The 19,854-nt window shown below is 35.3% G+C and overlaps 1 protein-coding gene across 1 annotated transcript in view; it reads right to left on the bottom strand.

The window, feature by feature from the left end:
* Positions 1–18,459: 18,459 nt before the first annotated feature.
* The window catches only part of ZnT86D (solute carrier family 30 member 7), a 155,287-nt gene continuing 153,892 nt past the window's right edge, over positions 18,460–19,854 (bottom strand). The window contains exon 11 of the mRNA XM_090413411.1: positions 18,460–18,739. Within this exon, the coding sequence (XP_090269537.1) occupies positions 18,692–18,739 (48 nt within the window). The 3' untranslated portion in view covers positions 18,460–18,691. The remainder of the gene's footprint in view (positions 18,740–19,854) is intronic.

Genomic DNA, 19,854 nt, shown 5'->3' with positions numbered 1-19,854 from the left:
TATCTACACTGCCTATAATTGGAGAGTGATCACGTGGTCTTGACTTGAGAGGTAGAAAATTGTGGAAATTCTAGTTAAGAAGATATATATATATATATATATATATATATACAGCAATCCCTCGATTAGTGCACCTAATGTGTTCTTTAAAACAGGCACATTGATCGAATATAATAACCTATGGGAAAAAGTATAATTCGTTCCTTGAATTTCTTTTTTGAATCTTAATTTTTTTTATAAAAGAATTAAGGTATGTTTCAGAGCCTAGTTAAGGAAAACCATGAAGCTGAAAGACAAAACATATTCAGAATATACATTTATTATTCTGCTTCATAACAAAGAATTGAGCTAACGTAGTTTGGTGGGCATTTTGTTTCTTCATTTCATACAACTGACGGTATGGCCCTATTGTCTCTTCTGCAAATTTTACTGCTTCTCTCTTTATTAGGGTCAGCCTCTAAGCATTGCTGTTTAAAAACTTCAATTGTACGAAAAATATTTTCAAATTGTTTCTGTGAAATCTCTTTTGGCTGACTATCAGTGGTTAAATTTTCTTCATATTCTTCCCACTGTGCATCTAAATTTAGCAGGTTGGAATTACTCAATTCTTCAGAATGAAATTTAATTAACTCTTGGACATTATCATAGAAGATAGGGGAGAAAGAAATGAAGGGCATACGAATTGATCGGCAAACACGCGAAATCACGTGCTTTATAGATTAAATTTGCCAACTGTTATAGAAGCAAAATAGTTACCACTTTAAAAACTACAATGATCATAAAAGAGAAGTTAATTTTCCGACGTGTATATATACTAAACAACTCATCCTCCCAGAAGACGGATTGATTACCATATTATCAGAATGGATTCTCCTTTTTGTGACGTGCAGAAGTGTCGAAGGGTCTCGAATCTGTGGGCGTACTATAGCAGACGACAAATTTCGGCGGTAAACATTTGGAACATAGTATGCAGTGTACATGAAAGTAGTGTAGTATGCCATTAAAAATAACTTTATAAAATTTTTTAAATCGGTAACTAAATTATTTCATCCTGGTCAGCGATTTTTTAAAATAGTTAGCCATAAAAATGCATAGATAGAAAATTTTTAAATTTTGTACCATTTATTTTTAAGATGTATATAGGCGCACTAATCGAATTTGGGTATCGAAAAAAATGACGCACTAATCGAGGGATTACTGTATATGGAACTACAAGGCAGCTTGAGGCAATACAATGGCATCAAGATCTGCAAGGAAAGTTGTGCACAGTGAATGGGAGTGCGAGGGATAGTTAAGGGATATCTGGAAGAAGCAATATCACACTGTATATCCAGGGTCATGAGGGTAAATCGGGTATAAGTTAGATGAGTAGTACCATTAAACATGAGCTTCAAAAAAAAAAAATGTGAAGGTATGTAAGGAGAAAGGTGACCAGCTAACTCATGACCAGTATAAGGATCAGGCAAGAAGGCTGACCAACATAGTAAGGAAGGCAAAATCAGATTATGAGAAGAAATTAGCTCAGCAGGCAAAAGGAAATTGCAGAGAATTTTTTTTTTTTTTGTTATGTGGCAAGTGAGAGGAAGAATGATTATGGAAGTATAACTTTAATGAGTGCAGATGATACAGAGGTGACAGAAGCAGATGAAATTGTTGAGCTACTGAGTAACCACTTTGCAAAGGTATATCATCTAAGTGAAGATATTGTTATGCCAGAGTTGACAGAGACTGATGTGAGAACAGAGGTTGATAGATTGGAGGTACTTAGGATATTGCAGAATCTGAATACAAATACAGCTGTGAGATTGAATAGGATACCAGTCTGCATTTTAAGAGAATCTGCAGGGGAGCGGCAAAACCTTTGACTAGGTTGTTTAATTTTAGTCTCAGCTCTGGAAAAGTATGAAGCGAGTGGAAGGAGGGCAAAATAATTCCTTTGCAATAAAGGAGAATCTAAGTCTGTGTTAGAAACTATAGACTGTGTATAGATCTGTGTTAGAAACTATATCATCAGCTCAGGAGTGGTGGTAAAAGTACTGGAAAAGAGAAAGTTATTGGAAGTTTCCACTTGGTTATACTATAAATAGGCAGAGAAGAGGGGGTATGATAGAAACATTTAAATTACTAAAAGGTTTTTTATAAAATTGATGCAGGGAAAATGTTTCAGCTGCGTGATAGTGATGGAAGAACAAGAGGTCATCCCTGAAAATTAAGGAAAAGTGTGGTTAACAAGGGTGTGAGAATGAGGTTTTTCGCCTGGAGGGTGGTGAATGAGTTGAATGCATTGCCTGACTCAGTTGTGAGTTTGTAAATGAATTCAAGAAGAGATATGATAGATATTGTTTTGATAGTTTGGGTCTCCCGCAATGAGTCTACTGACTCCATGGAGATATCCATAATAATAAATTAAAGATACCAAGAAATTATATACTTGGTTTAATCCTTTATCCAAGTGTAAGGAAAACAATGTTTGTGCCTGAAGTATTTTCATGATTAGGGCAACTCATATATAGAAGCTAATGACTTCAGATCACTTGCCTTAGTATCTCATAATGCAAAGCACATATCCTTGAAGACATGTATAATGCTATGCATTATGGGGAAGGGTTACTACTCAGACTAGTTTCGACCTTTATTGAGGTCTCATCAGTGGGACCCAGAGGCGATACTAAGGTTAAAGTAATGAAGTTTGGCTACTCCTATACGAAAATATGACTTCTGGGATGCAAGTTCAATGTTGCAAAATGTAAGGTCTTACAATTTAGAAAACAAAGATCGATGTATAATTTACACTTGGTAGGGATATATTGTTGGAGGTGGAGGAAATAAGATCTTGGAGTGACAGTAGATAAAAATATAAAATTTAGAGGGCACACTGCCAAAACTGTGAGGACAACACAACGAAATCTGGCAATGATGAGGAGAACACAGAGTTATAGAAGTAAGGAGATTCTGGTTCCATTGTATAATGCTTATAGGATTAATGGTGAAGAGGTTTTTCATAAAATGGTGAGAGATCAGGGGAGAACAAGAGGTCATCCCTAGAAGTTGTATAAGTAGGATGGGAGCAAGAAAGTGAGATAAAGGTTTTTTGCACGGAGAGCTGTAATTACCTGAAAGTATAATGTCTGCAGAGAATTCGAATGTGTTTAAGGCACGGTATGATGAGCTGTGTGTATGACAAAGTGACCTCCTAGATGAGTCTTTGACTTCATGGGATCTTAGGATAATAATAAGTTAGTGGGAATTGATATTATTATGTGTGCTTAAGACATACAATGAGGACACTAGTGTTGGTGTTAAACAGTGTTCCCTCTGTTTAACACATCTGTTGGCACATCTGAAAAGACATCTAGAGTGTCTTTTCAGATGTTTATTACTTAATAAACATTAATAATCAACTACACACTGTATTTAAACAGTATGTCAAATTGGCAACTTTCCTCCAAAGACAGAATCTCTTCATCACATCCAGGAGTCTACGAAGTGTCCTGTTCGTGTGATCGAGCTTACTATGAACAGACAGGAAAAACTGTAGACATCTGACTCACTGAACATATAAAATACATCCGGTACTATCGCTACGACAAGTCAGGTCTACCAGACCATACCTTGGATACCCCAGCATATAGGATCAATTGGAAAAAAACAAAATTGCTGCACATAAGTCATTATAAGTCAGATTGTTCTTGGAATTAGCAGAAGCCTTCAAACATACTCCAAACCTCAACAGGTATGGCTGTATAAATTTGCTAAAGATTTGGGAAACAGTCATCTTAATACCTAATTAATACCTGCTTCCCCCCCCCACACACACACAATGTAGATGGCATCTAATTAGGACTCGAGTCTTGGTGTTGTACGTTATAACTCTTCAAACTAGTCATAACGCACAACACCAAGACTAAAGTCCTTCAGAGAACAAAAAACAAACTGTTTTTTGTGCTCTGAAGATGCTGGATAGAATACCAGTGAAATATCAGCAATAAGTTAATAAATAGTTATTTTCTTATCAGTCTATGTTCTCATCTAAACTGTTAAAATTAATCAATGCCTAGTGTTATAGTTCTGAAATTTGGTAAGGATCTGATGTAATGTATACTCGTGGTGGGAAATTTTGAAAAAGGGAAAAAAGATCTAATAGTGATGGTGAACAGAGACCTGAAGTTTAGGGGTCATGTTGCACAAGTTGTGAAGTCATCACATCAGATCATGCAATGATGTGGAGGACCTTGACATGCAAAAATAGAGAGGTTATGGTTCCATTGTATAAAGCCCTGATTAAGTTTCATAAAGACTATATGCATATTTTGTCACCTGGTTTTCATTGGGATGAGGATATATCAGAAAGTGTACAGAAGAGAAAGACTAAGAATGTGTCTTTGGAATGTGGTGAATGAAGACAGACTGAGATAAAGCAATTTGCAAAGCCTTATGAAAGGAGGAGGAGGGGATTTGATTGAGACATAAGTTGTAAATAACTTACCAGGTTAATAAGTAAGAAAATTTTCACAGAATGGGTAAGGGGAGGGTAATACAAGAGGCCATCTCTGGAAATTGCATAGTAGTACTAAGTAGTATTAAGTAGTAAGAAGGGAGGAGCAATTTCTTTACAGGAAGAGTGGTTTAAGTGGAATGAATTATGCAGGTGTCCAGAGATGGCCTCTTGTATTACCCTCCCCTTACCCATTCTGTGAAAATTTTCTTACTTATTAACCTGGTAAGTTATTTACAACTTATGTCTCAATCAAATCCCCTCCTCCTCCTTTCATAAGGCTTTGCAAATTTTATTGCAAACTATATGCATATTTTGTCACCTGGTTTTCATTGGGATGAGGATATATCAGAAAGTGTACAGAAGAGAAAGACTAAGAATGTGTCTTTGGAATGTGGTGAATGAAGACAGACTGAGATAAAGCAAGACCAGTTAATTAAGTACCATAAAAGACAAAGTCATATGTCCCAATATTGTTTTTATTATTGAGGAGGAGGGGGGAAGCTGTAATATGCTATTTCAGGGAATGAGATATTTAAAGTTAAATCCTGCATGCTGCCAATGGTAGCTGAAATATCTAACAATGATTTTAAGTTGCCATTTCACTTGTAAAAATGAGTCTGCCATAATCTCTGGAAATTGCATAGTAGTATTAAGTAGTATTAAGTAGTAAGAAGGGAGGAGCAATTTCTTTACAGGAAGAGTGGTTTAAGTGGAATGAATTATGCAGGTGTCCTACTGTTCCCAGAGTTTAAAGCATTCTGACCTTTGTCAGACTGTGCTTTAAACTCAGTTGTATTTCATGCAATGAGGCTTTTATGGAGGTCTAATCGTGTTGCTTTGGATTTACAACTGAAGTAACCCAGACTATGGAGCCAGTGTATTATGTCTTAATTGCATGAGTTCTTATCGTCTGTCTGTTTTGCAAGATAAAAAATCTGAGTTTCAAGGAGGAAATTTTTTCAGCCACCTCTGTATGAGAAGACCAGTTAATTAAGTACCATAAAAGACAAAGTCATATGTCCCAATATTGTTTTTATTATTGAGGAGGAGGAGGGGGAAGCTGTAATATGCTATTTCAGGGAATGAGATATTTAAAGTTAAATCCTGCATGCTGCGAATGGTAGCTGAAATATCTAACAATGATTTTAAGTTGCCATTTCACTTGTAAAAATGAGTCTGCCATAATAATAATGATAAAAGTAAAATAAAATCCTCTAATGCCTTTTTCTCTCAAAAGGAGTAGGGTGAATTTCATTTAGCCATAACCTTTGAAAATCAGTACACAGTTGGTCTGTACCAAAATTTGTTACTAGTAATTGAGCTCAAAACTACTAACAATTTAAAGACTAGGTGAGAAGAGAGAGTAAAACAGAAAATTGCTACCATCTAGCATTCCTAAACAATTAATTAGTTGAAATACTGTCTGAATGGTCAGTTTTTCTGAGTTATGAGGTTTCTGGATATATATACATATATCATCATCAGCCATCATCAATCCACTGCTGGATGAAGGAAGGCCTTTCCAAGATTACTCCAAAACTGTCTGTCCATGGATCTCCTTTTCCATGTCACTCCTGCAAATCTGATATCATCATCAATCCACCTTGATTTAGGTCACCATCATGGTCATTTTTCCTCTCATGGAATACAATCCAGTACTTCTTTTGTCCATTGTCGATCTCTTCTTCGAGCAATATGCCCAGCCCATTACAGCTTCAGATGTTTCACTCTTTGTATGATGTCAGAGACTTTGGTTTTGTATTCCTTTTGTGATACCAAGCATACTTCTTTCTATACTAAATTGTGTTGTTCTTAATTTTTGAATTTCCTTTGCATTCAGTGTCAATGTTTTACAGCCATATGTCAATATACAAAGAATACATTGGTTAAAAACTTTTCTCTTCAGGCATAATGGTAGTTGGCTTTTGAATATTGAATGTAATTTTCCAAATGCTTTCCACCCAAGCATCATGTGCCTTTTAATTTCATCCATGATATTTTGCTTCATTGATATCCGTTGTCCTAAGTATATGTAATGATCTACTTGTTTAATTTCCTCATTATTGATTTTTATAATTTCTGGTTGGACATAGCTATTGAACATAATTTGGGTCTTCGTTAGGTCTATCTTTAGGCCAGCTGTTTAGCTAGCAATTTGGAGTTCATGGATGCACTTCTATAATTCATGCACAGTTGAAGTAAAGATAACTATGTCAACTGCAAAGCATAAATGGCTTAAATATCTTCCATTTATCTTCAGACCTTTCACTTCTCAATCAAGAAGTTTGAATATCTCTTCTAGACATGCTGTGAATAATTTTGGAGGTATTGTGTCACCCTGTCTTATACCTCTCTGTATTTCCACATTAGAGATGGTCCTGGTGAAATGGATTGCTGCTGTGACATTGGTGTATGATGATTTGATGGTCCTGATGTATGGCTCCTCCACTTGCTGGTTTCGTAATGCTTTAAGTATTGCACAAGTTTTAAGTGAATCAAAGGCTTTTTCATAGTCAATAAAACCAAGACATAGTGATAATTGATATTCATTACACCATTCAATAATCTGTTGTAGAACTTGAATATGGTCCATTGTACTAAAGCCCCTTCGAAAGCCTGCCTGTTCTTTTGGTTGTGCTAGGTCTAGAGTCGCACAAAGCCTATGAGATAAGACTTTTGCAAACACTTTGTAAACCACTGATAGGTTGGTAGTTCGTCGTCTTTCTATAAAGAAATTGCTCCTCCCTTCTTAATACTACTATGCAATTTCCAGAGATGGCCTCATGTTGTTGGTACATCATTTTTTTTTCAGGCATAAAGTAAATAGTTTTGCTAAGAGTTTGTAGATTATTTCTCCACCTGTTTTTAGAAGTTCAGCTATAACTCCATCCTCACCTGCAGCTTTCCCATTTTGCAAGCTTTGGATGCTCCACATAACTTCTGGTAGAATCTGTGGTACTTCAGCTGTGTCGCAGTTGTCTTTTTGTTCATTTAATTCATCATCCTGATATAATATTGAGTAAAATTCTTCAACTCTTTTTGCTATAGCATATGTATCTCTTGTGATGGTCCCGTCTTGTAGTTTGACTGCAACCATCTGTTTATTGTGTTTGGCTTTTTTTGAGACTACGGTTGTTTTCCATTGAAAACAATCTATAATAGATTTAAACATCTTATTATAGATGTCATTACTTTCTGATAGATCAGCATTGTCATCTATAATAAGATGTTTAAATCTATTGTTTAGTTCGTATTGGAATATATCTTTTTTTAATGTTGAGTTTGTGTACATCTATTTTTTTTGCTTTGAACTCCGAACTTTCTTTCTGACATTATTTTCTGATAGATCAGCATTGTCGTCTATAATAAGATTCGTGTTGGAATATATCTTTTTTTAATGTTGAGTTTGCATACATCTATTTTTTTGCTTTGAACTCTGAAACATTTCTTTTTGCTTTTTGGCAGTTTATTTGGATTTTACTGCGTACCATACGGTGGTCACTTCCAATGCTGAAGGTATTTATAAAAGAGCAGTCTTGAAAGATGTTTTTTTTTTATTGCTGAGGATAAAGTCAATTTCACTAGTTTTTCCATTTGGACTTTTCCATGTCCACTTTCTGTGTGTTTTTTTCTTGAAAAAGGAATTCATGATATACAGGTTTTCTTTTTCTTCAAATTTTATTAACCTTGCTCCTCTATTGTCTCTCATGCCATATCCAAAATTTCCATTTGAACTTTCATCTGAATGTTGAATACCAATTCTAGCTTAAAGTCTCCCATTACAATTCTGAAATGATGTTTTCCTTTATTGCAGAGTTGGGATACATCATGATAGAAGGCTTCAATTTCTTCGTCGGTATGACTCATTGTTGGTGCATAGACTTGGATGATCTTAAGAGTGTATCTTTACGAGATTTGAACAATACTTGCTATTCAATCGGATACACTGCCAAATTCTATTATGTTGTTCTTCAGTTTTTTGTCGATCAAGAATCCAACTCCACTGATTCTTTCCTTATCTTGGCCTCTATAGAAAGGTTGTAACTATAGTATTGTAAAATCTCTTGTGGTGAAATATAGAAAAATTATTCGCCAATATTGATTGTACATGATCTATAAAAAATACTTATAATTAGAAGTGTACATAGCATACTTTAATGTAATAAATTTTGTAATATATTATGAGAATAACAATCTCTCTCTGAAGCATTTGTAACTAAAAGAATCAGACAGGATTATGCTAGTAAACTGACAGTCAACAATAATCTCAAAGGTCACTGAATTATATTAGTTTTGCCACCAAGAGTTGGGGTAAGCTTGGGTGACGCCTGGATGCTTCTGGAAAATCCAGGAAGTTTGGAAGATAAGCCAAGGGCAGAGATTGGGGGGGGGGGGGAGAGCTCTCTCTCTTTTTTTTTTTTTTTTTTGGCTTTGGAAGAACATTTCGGGGAGGAGAAGAGTCAGAGTCCCGTGAGCGAGTCGTCGGGGAGTTCGCCAGCAGATATCCTTCTGAGATATTCTGCGACGAATGTACTGATCCAAGTGTATGCTGATTTGTCACAGCCGAAGTAGTTCCAAACATCGAAGAAATACATTACTTTTCCAAGGAAGGAATTTGCAAGACAACTGACGTTTAGTGCCCGATCACAGCCATCATGCAAGAATGAGAAAGGAAACAGCAGAATTCACCCTTATCCCTTTGAGAACAGGACTTTACAAGATATTGTGAGCTAGTAGGTAGATTGCTCTATGTTAATGTCCAAGATTGTGTGTATAGATGATAGATGTTAGTTTTGTCTAATTAATGGTGTAATGTGTTGAAGGGATCAGAAAGCCGATTTATGCACATTCAGACAACTATTCGTTAGTCTGAATGTGCATAAAAGAATACTGTAAACTTAATATGATTGTGTTACCTAATGCTTAGAACGTGTTATGTATAATTTTGTCCTACATTAATAGGATTGAGAGTAGGGATATGATGATAAAATCCATCCACGTATCTAATAAGTTGAGTGTAAAAAAATTCTTTGTCTAGTGCTTTAAGTGAGTTGTCTAACTGAATATGTGGAGAATCAGGCACATGATATGTCCCATTCCTATTGCACATTAACTAAGTAAACATACTTTAACAGTATGTTTACTTAGTTAAAGTAAACATGTTTAGTTTTGCCTGATCTTTGTTAGCCAATGCAGTCTCACAAAAACTAATCGAACCTGTGTGACCAAAGTGAAGTAACTGCCATGACTAAGTAATTTGGAGTTGCTTGAGAAAAAAAAATGATTTAAGAGTTACTATAAGTGCTTAGCTAAATTATTCTCATGTATGTAAAAGAAAAAAAATCTTTTGTACAATCCTTAATGGTGCAGTCGTTAACAAAAATAAATTTTTAAGGATTAATACAGTTGAATTATAGTAACCTAGATTGAGGATTTTGCTCCAAACAAAGGTTTTTCAGTCTACAGTATTAGCACATGTGAGAATATACTTTATGACATTAAAAGAGCAAGCTAAGTGGATTACGAGCAGACTGAATTCAAATAATAGTATTACTCGTGAGTTTAAGGTTATTATTACGGGCAACTCCAAGGAGTCGACAGACTCATTGAGGGAGGCCCTAACATCATGTCAAGGACAACTATTCGACATTCATACAGTATCTTTCATACCTTGCCTTGAACTCATTCACAGTCATGGCACCCACAACAGACTCTGGCAGCTTATTCCACTCATTCTCCACTCTCCAAGTAAAAAAGGTTAGAGCACATAGGCATTTTACACAAGCTCAAGTAGACACGAAAATAACAACGTAAGAGGGGAAATACATTGGGGATAAAAGTAACGTTATACACATATGTACATAAACAAACATGAATAAATATAACAAATATAAAAACATTACAAATGGTGCAGCAGTCGACAGGATGCAATCCACTTAAATAACACCGAGAATATTATGGATTTTGAGACAGTTTTGGTAACAGGTAAGGCTTAACTTTTGAGAAACTTTTTCTTGTTAGATAATCATGAATAGTAAAGTTACGAATAGTGACCCATCAAATAATGCTACAATGGGAACAAGGAATTTTTTCTTACTATAAACTCTCACCTTGTCATCCCGCAATTTTCTGGTGACGACAATGACAACGTATTATCATTTTTTAGTTTTGCTGAGGAGCTGACAAAGGTTGTAATCGGTCGGATTTTCAACTGTTAATTCTACTTCGGAATAAACTGGTCAGAAGGGCCAAGAACTTTCTGTATTCATCTCTGATACATAGGGACACTTTAGAATACACTAAGGTCAAGGACACCTTGACTTCCAAGTTCTCTAAAGTAAGAAGCGTAAGCCCAAACCTTTGGAAATTGCAGAGGTGCACTCAAGAAAAGAAGGAGAGTGTAACGGACTTTTACAATACACTACTGACCATTGCAAATAGTCTAAGCATCTCCAAAGACAATAAACTTCATGTTGCCTGGGCAGTATTCCACCAGTTCAGGTTAAGAATCAAAGATGAACTAAAGGATACTGCATACAAAAGGAGGATTACTAATTTGGAAGAATGTTATCTCGCCGTGATGGAAAAGGAGGAAAAGCTTGGGGACATTCATCCCACTTCTAACAATCAAGTTCATGTAATAAAAAACACAAATGATTTCTCTTGTGAAGTTAAGTGTGAGAAGAACCAAGGTATGATTAAAGGAAAGTCCATTAAAGATCGTAAAGAAAGGGAGGAGGAACGACGAAATGCATTCAACATTAAACATATAACTGACAATGAAATAACCATCCCAAGAGAAATAAACCCTACTGACCTGGGGAAATTACACTCGATAATTAGGCAGGAGGTAGAAAGGCTGCAGCAGCCTATGATGAAGCAGCTTGATGTGGTTATTAAGCAGCTTGGGGAACTAACAGCAAAGACCTCTGAAATAACTCGTCATAAAGAAGGGAATAACGAGGTAAAGATCAGAAAACAGCCCCCCCCCCCCCAATGTTTTATTTATAACAAATATGGGCACATCGCTCGGAACTGTTTTTGGAATAAGAGACCCTCCAACAGAAATACTAGATACGAGTCCAATCTTGTGCTTACTCATCATGGTTATGCAGACAGACCATGGAAGAGAGAGAACAAGATCAGAAAGCATCCCACAAAATCTATGATAACCATTCGGGGCAAAGTTCAAGGAATGCCCTGTTGGACACTGGTGCCCAGGCCTCTGTCATAACAGGAAGTTTTTTTTTCAGAGAATAAAATCCTGTGTATGGAATTGTGTATCTGAACTTAAGAGGCCTATTAAGTTAACAGGAATTTCAACACCAGGAATATGTGTGACAAGGAGAGTAAGAGTTAGAGTATACTTATCAGAGCTCAAATTGTGTGTCTCACAAAAGTTATTGGTCCTCCCAAGGAAATCTTGCCCGAGCATGCAAATAATATTAGGAACTGACTTTCTAGAGAAACACAAGTTCTCTTGCAATTTTGGTGCAAATGAGATTTCCCTAATAGGCATCACATGGTCAGGAAAGGGAATGAATGTCTTAGAAGATCAAGTAGGGAGAACACTTGACGAGAGAGAGCAAATAAGTGACTATAAGGTCAGACTTATTGAACAGGTTGAGAGTGATAGAGAAGAATGTCACAACGACCACACCGACTTTTCACTCGGAAGCCTTGAATGATGCCTATTATATCTCGATCGTCAAATTAGTAAATAATCAGGAAGAAATGGTAGAGCCATTTGGGGGAAGTAAACATAGCACGATCAAGGTGAACATGAGAAGGATCAACAAATCTTCTAACCAATTCATGTGGAATAGGCAAAGTGTTGTGGAGGCCTATACTGGAAATCCTACGTACAGTTGCAGTAGGGCGAGATGCAATGCATACTGCTCGAAAGCTAAAAACAAGAGGTGGGATTTTACTCATAGAATCTCGACTGTGGGTATAAAAAATTTTGGGCATGGAAAAGAAAGTGACACCAAGGCTGGGAGATCTGACAATAAAATTACAGAGAGAGTAAATCGAAAAAATGTAGTCATATCTTCTCCAGAAAATGTGTAGACACTAGGTTAAGAAAAAAAAATTTTTTTAGAGAGAGAGGGTAGGCCTTTGTAAAATCTCTTGTGGTGAAATATAGAAAATTTTTTTGCCTATATTGATTTTACATGGACCATAAAATACTTATAATTAGAAGTATATATAGCATGCTTTAATGTAACAAATATTGTAATATATTATGAGAATAACAATCTCTCTCTGAAGCATTTGTAACTAAAAGAATCAGACAGGATTATGCTAGTAAACTGAAGGTCAACAATAATCTCAAAGATCACTGAATTATAGGAGTTTTGCCACCAAGAGGTAAGCTTGGGTGACGTCAGGATGCTTTTGGAAAATCCAGGAAGTTTAGAAGATAAGCCAAGGGACGTCCAATGATACAAAAGGCGGAGATTGGGGGGGGGTGGCGAGAGCTCTCTCATTTTTTTTTTTTGGGAAGAAGAGTCAGAGTCCTGCGAGGGAGTCGCCCGGGAGATCGTGGGGAGTTTGCTGGCAGATATCCCTAGTGTCAGGAGAGGGCGTATTTCAAGATATCCTTCCAAGATATTCTGCGACGAATGTACCGATCCACATGTATGCTGATTTGTCACAGCCGAAGCAGTTCCTAACATCGAAGAAATACATTACTTTTCCAAGGAAGGAATTTACAAGACAACAACTGACGTTTAGTGCCCGATCACAGCCATCACGCAAGAATGAGAAAGGAAACAGCAGAATTCACCCTTATCCCTTGAGGACACAGGACTTTACAAGATATTGTGAACTAGTAAGTAGACTGCTTTATGTTAATGTCCAAGATTGTGTATATAGATGTTAGTTTTGTCTAATTAATGGTGTAATGTGTTGAAGAGGTCAGAAAGCCGAACGTTAGTCTGAATGTGCATAAAAGAATACTGTAAACCTGAATATTGCTTGTGTTACCCAATGCTTAGAACTTGTTATGTATAATTTTGCTTATATTAATAGGATTGAGAGTAGGGATATGATGATAAACTCCATCCACGTGTCTAATAAGTTGAGTGTAAAAAAATTTTTTGTCTAGTGCTTTAAGTGAGTTGTCTTACTGAATATGTGACAGAACATGTGGAGAATCAAGTATGTGATAGGTCCCATTCCTTTTGTACATTAATTGTCTTAGTTAAAGTAAACATGTTTGGTTTTGTTAATAGCTTGCCTGATCTTTGTTAGCCAATGCACTGTCTGCCATGACTGAGTAATTTGGAGTTGCTTGAGAAAAAAAAATTATTTAAGGGTTACTATACGTGCTTAGCTAAATTATTCTCATGTATGTAAAAGGAAAAAAAAATCTTTTACACAATCCTTAATCCTTAATGATCCAATTGTTTAGCCAAAGTTCAGATCTCTTCTTTATGAATAGCTTCTGGTAGCCTTGACAGAACTAAATAACAATATTAGTTCACTGTTTATCCTTGCATAATGAATTCAAAGTGAATTATGTTCTTATGATTGAAAAACATACAAAAAAAAAAAAAAAAAAAAAAAAAAAACGTATTGTGTTGATCTATGATCATGATGACATTTTTTTTTGCTTAGCTGCTATGTGAGAAGCACATATTTTCAGTAACAGATAATATCTGATTAGCAGCACAAGCACTGCTCACTGGAAATGAAAAGTATCTTACTACCAAATCAATGGAAATTAAATCATACAGAATGTCAAAAGAGTTCCAAATCTATTTTAGTAAGCTAATGATATTTTTTTCCCCTTACATCACAGAATAACATGTGATGTTGCTGTAACAATACTGAAACAATGCTGTAACAATAGAAGAAACTAAATGAATAGAAATTATAAAAATTGTCTGAAAGAAAACTTCAAGCCTAATACTATGGAAAAAATACATTTGTTAAAAATTTTACACAAGATCTGTTTATGATGGATCAATGTTCAGAAATCGAAGAGTCTCACAACATAATATCAATGACGTATCAATGAAGAGAAACCTAAAATATCAGGTTGCACCTCATCCCACTCTTGGCTGTACAAGCTGATGGCAATACCCAGCAATTAAATCTCTGAATTTCCCCATTCAAAAAAATCCTGTAAACCATCTTTCAACTTGACTTAACAGAAGCCCAGCCAATGGGAATTTATCAAATCAAGTATAACCAGCAAAAGTTGCAGATATCTGTCAAATTTGCATACAACTGCACAGGAAAGGTAGTTACAAGAATAACTCCAAAATGTTGCTAAATATGCTCTACAAGATCTGAGCTATACAGGAATATTTATAATGCATGATTTCTAACGCTTCTGCAGAATTAATCATCATCAATTTCCTGATATGTACCCCCAAGGGATGTTTTCAGGTTACTATGTTAGCACTATATGATGAAGTTTACATTATTTCTAACCTCCTATCAACAACTTTCCTCCAAATCGACCTATTACTTGTGAGCACTTCAATATCTAGCATTTCATGCTTCTAAGGCACTTCTGATCGAATCAATCCACCTAGACCTTGGTCTTCCTCTGAGTCTCTTTCCTGCCATCCTGGCAAGAAAGAAAATACCTGTTTTGCTAACCTTTCTTCACCCATTCTATTTAAGTGGCCATATCATCTTAGATTAGCTCTGCTGACACATTCTTGAATGCTAATAATGTCAACTTCCTGTCTACTATCTTAGGAAGTTGACATCTAAGACAAGAGAGTTCCTTCTTGGAACTCTCATACCTGTGGTCTCTAGTCTTCAATCAAGTGCTTTATTTCTAACCCAACTCTCAGATCCATAACTTAAAATTGGTTTAAACATCATGTATACTGCTAGTTTGGTGTTTTGGCTAATTTCTCTCTTATTCCATATAAATTTAGTCAGCTGGCTTCCCACTATACAAGCTTTGCTTATTCTATTGTCTATTTCCAGATTTAACCTGTTGTCTTCACTAAACACTGTGCCTAAATAGCTGAAATATTTTACTTGTTCTATAGGATCTCCATTTAGAATACAGCTGAAGTTTTCTATGTTCCTGCCTATTTTCATAGTTTTGGTCTTTTTATTACTGATTTTCATGCCAAATTTGTCACAGCTGTTATTCAATTTGTTTTTGTCTTCTTTGTCTCAGAAATTGGCATTATTGTCCATATGGTACTTTTCTATTTCTTCTGCAAGTTTGATTTCCTTTCCATTAATACTCCTTATATTGATGGTTCCTATCACCCGTTCTTCTGATGTTGAGTTCATTCTTCTTCTATATGTTGAGTTGGACCTTGTTCCAGTAGCTGACCTTTCACTGTTCACCCTAGTTCCCTGACAAAAACAGCAGGGACCTTGTTTAACAAGGCAATGCCCCAGCTGGCATGAAATCTCATTGTATAGAGATAATAGAGAGAAATATTGTGCAGAATTAAAGAAGTAATAAATATTCCTTGATCGTGTTATTATACTATTTATTTTAAGTTCTAAAGCCTGTAAAGTCTCCCTATTTAGGGAGGCTATGGATTACAGCATCCAGCACTGAACATACACATAAACTTCTTGAATAGTAGGCAATTTCAAGTAGAGTGATGGGCACAAATTTCAAAATAGGATATTGACCATGAAACTTACTTGTGTCTATAGTCCCACAGAAAGTTAAGTACAGAAATGGAGATGTCTTTCTTAGTCATTAGAAATGTTTGGTTACATTAGAGGAAGCAGCTAACATAAAGCAAAAAGAAAAAAGAGAGAACTAACCAGCAGAGCTAGAAATGAATCCTGGACATACAAAAATGTTTTGGCAAAAGGACAAAGCTTATAATAAATGAGATACATCTAAAAGAAGCTTTCAAATATTACACATAGTTTAGATGTAGTTTCAATTAGATTTAAATTAGTTTTAGATATACAGACACATCCCTGACATATGTAAGAGCTACATTTTGCAAATTTTATGTCGGTATGATTTAACAAACCCCCCTGTTTAAATGCACCACATTGCTTACATGAATATTACTACATTAACATGTTTTAAATGCTATTCTTGTTAGTTTCATTCAGAGAAGTTACATTTCAATATGTAATTATTAATGCAAAGTAATATAACAAAGTATAAATAGCATGAGAAAACAGAAAAATAAAAAAGATAAAAAAAATAATAAAAATTTAATTATGATATTATTTGACCATCTCATCTTCCTTATAAAATTATCAAGAGATGACTGAACAGTGATTACTTTCTTCTCTTCATAAATCTCTCCATAACAGGCTGAAGTGTCATTTATTTTTATTTGGACTGCAGAAACACAAGGCCTTAGGATTTATTTTCTCCAGTCACTTTACCCACTATCATATTTATTTATAATTTTCATCTCCACATTAATTTTGCTGCATTTATGAATGGGTTCACTTCCATGTTCATTAGTAAACAAAGTGAGACTTGAGAAAGGCACAAGCATCATTGCATGTGCTCTCTGTATTGTGGAAAGTGGCTTTTGGTGGTGTGCAAGTAACATAAGTGAGTTGGCTTGCTTATGTAACATGTTACATAAGCAAGTAACATTTATTAATTTTATTAGTTTAATAAAATTAATAAATGCCAACTGAAATTTTTTTCCATAACTCTTTCAAAATAACTTCAATAAGTCTAAATTTATAAGTCGGTATTGGCATTTATTAAACTAGAGCAATGACATCTAAAGTCTTCTTTGTTTATAGGGTTCAATTTTAAAGACATTATGCTGTGTGGCATCTGTGAAATGTATTATTTTTCGAGAGTGAGTGGACTTTTGTTTAAAAGTGAGGGCGGTGAGAAAGTGTAAAGGAAAGTATTTAGAGAGCAAGTGCCAGAAGAGTGGGTGCCTAACTCTCAAAAGAATGAGAGTGAGGCAACAGATGTAACAAGTATGAAAATGTAAGTGATGGAGAGAAACAGGATAGAATGAGAACTAAAAGTGACCAACATAAGAATGATAGTATGAATGATGCAAAGAATGAAGAGTCGGCTGTAATGAGAGAGAGATGATGCACTTAAGGGAAGTCCATCACAGAATGAAGCATGAGCTTGAGAAATTGCAAACATCTGGTGAGTGATATAGCTGAAAAAAGAGAAAGAACTAAGTAAAAAAGAGATGCGCAAGAGGAACATGCCTTTACCTACATCACCTACCTCTTGATATATGCCATGGAAAGGTTTGGAGAAATTCATGGAGTTACCCTTGACATATCTGAGGCATCCTCGGCAAACTACCATCCTATATTTTCTTTCTTGTAGCTATGTTTTTATCTTTATTCTATAGATTTTTGACTATGGACTTGGGATAAATGAATTTCAATTTTACATGTGGAACAAAATGTAAACAGTGCATATATACAGGATAATACTGTAAGTTTTGTAATTAATCTAATAAAAAGTACTTTTTTTGGGAGGGGAGAGATGGGGTTTTCAGTAAGCCACTGTTGCTTAGATATTTTGTTCAACCTTAGTGCTATATTTAGTGAATAGTTGGCTATTTAATAATGTTTGTCTTATGACATTTTTTTTATCATTATTTTAAAATAAACAGATAAACATCATAGAGAAAGCTCTCATACATTCTCTTTACATCATAGAGAAAGCTCTCATACTAGCCCTGAGGCAAGGATCTGGATAAAAGATCCTTGTTCAGATTTCTCTCACCCACATACAAAAGACATCAAAATTCTAATCAGACAAGCTAAGGGATTTAATGTGATAAATCAATGCCATTTAGAAAGTTTTAAAAAGAGCTAATGTATCCAAGTGAATATCACAGATTTTACTTTGTGTGTGTGCACGTGCGCACCTGTGTCACTGCTGCTATTGAACTGGCTTGTGTTTAAACATTTGTTTTATGGTAATGGAAGAAAGGTTTTTTGAACATATTATATTATAGAGATTAAAATGAATGTTTCCAATAAGGAAATACACAGAGAAATCCAATGGTCCTCAGCATCTTTTAATAACAAAAGGTTTCTCTGTATACTCATACTCCCAACATGGTCAAATCTTTTAATATGTCCAAAATCACTGGTATGGCAAGATCTGGTATCTGGCAAACTCAGGACAGCTGAATAGTTAACTGCTGAATAACTGCTACCAGAACAGCCAAACACTAGAATGTTATAAAATATTTGGTCACATGATTACCGGGGTTACATTCCTTGATGTCACATAGGAGCATAGTCTATCTGGACGTATAGTTGTCTTACACCAATCTGGAGGGAAAAAAAAAAAAGCTTATTTTCTAGAAATTAAATAATATAAACAACAACAAAAAAGCTGTGGATTTTAATCACACAAAAATCCCAAGATTTATGTCTCTATTCATATTTGCATTTTAATTATAGTTGTTATGACCAGAAAATATAATGGCCTGATGTTCAACGAAAGAACATGTGATCACAGCAAAAAGGCAGAATATTTAATTAACTAAACTGGTTAACACTGTGTTTGGAGAAAACAGCTCATAAAACTAAGAGAACAATGAGAAATTTAAAAACAATTGTAAATGGGGTGCTTAAGGATCAAAGCTGAATAACTGGGAGACCTCCATGTTGCCTTTCAAGGAAGGAAGGCAGAGAACCAACTAGGGCTTCTGACCTAATGTCTAATCTCCACCTTCTTGTGGTGCATTATGTTGATGCTCTACATACTGAAATGTGGAAGGGCTAGCAACTTGCGATTTAGCTAACCAAACTGTTCTTATTGGCTTAAACCATAATGGAAAATGATAGTATAACATGACAGAATTTCATGCTGGCTGAGGTGTCACTCAGTTAAGCAAGTCCACTCCCCCCATTGTTTTTGTCAGGAAACCAGGGTTAACAGTGAAAAATCAACTACAGAGACAAATTAAAAATTCAGCACAGCATCGTCTAAGACTGGTACTCTCAATATAAGAAGCATCAATGAAAAAGAAATGGAACTAGCAGAAGAATTGCATAAGTACTAGCTCAACATACTAGGTATTATAAAACAAAGAAGACAAAAACAGAAGAGATATTTCTAAGCAACAAATACAAGACGTTATATTCAGGTACAATCAGCGAAAAGGAGTAGCTATATACTCAACACAAAACACGAGCATAATCTTGAATATCAAGTAGAGTGGTGTGGGCAACTGGACAAAGATTTATTTGTTCCTATGGTACCACAGAAGGTTCTATTATGGAAGCAGTGGAGGCATTAGAGAAAGCAGCATAACTAAAAAGGAAAATTGATTCTTATTGGAGATCTAAACAGCAGAGTAGGAAATGATTACCAAGCATATAGAAATATTTTGGGAAAATTGGGAGAAAAGGGCAAAGCTAATAATTGATAAGTACCTATG

The sequence above is a fragment of the Typopeltis vanoorti genome, chromosome 24 (genome assembly GCF_054136105.1).
Source record: "Typopeltis vanoorti isolate ZY-2024b chromosome 24, IOZ_Tvanoo_1.0, whole genome shotgun sequence".
Lineage (NCBI taxonomy): Eukaryota > Metazoa > Arthropoda > Arachnida > Uropygi > Thelyphonidae > Typopeltis > Typopeltis vanoorti.
Note: the sequence above shows the minus strand (reverse complement) of the source record. Positions and strands in the feature narration are given on the sequence as shown.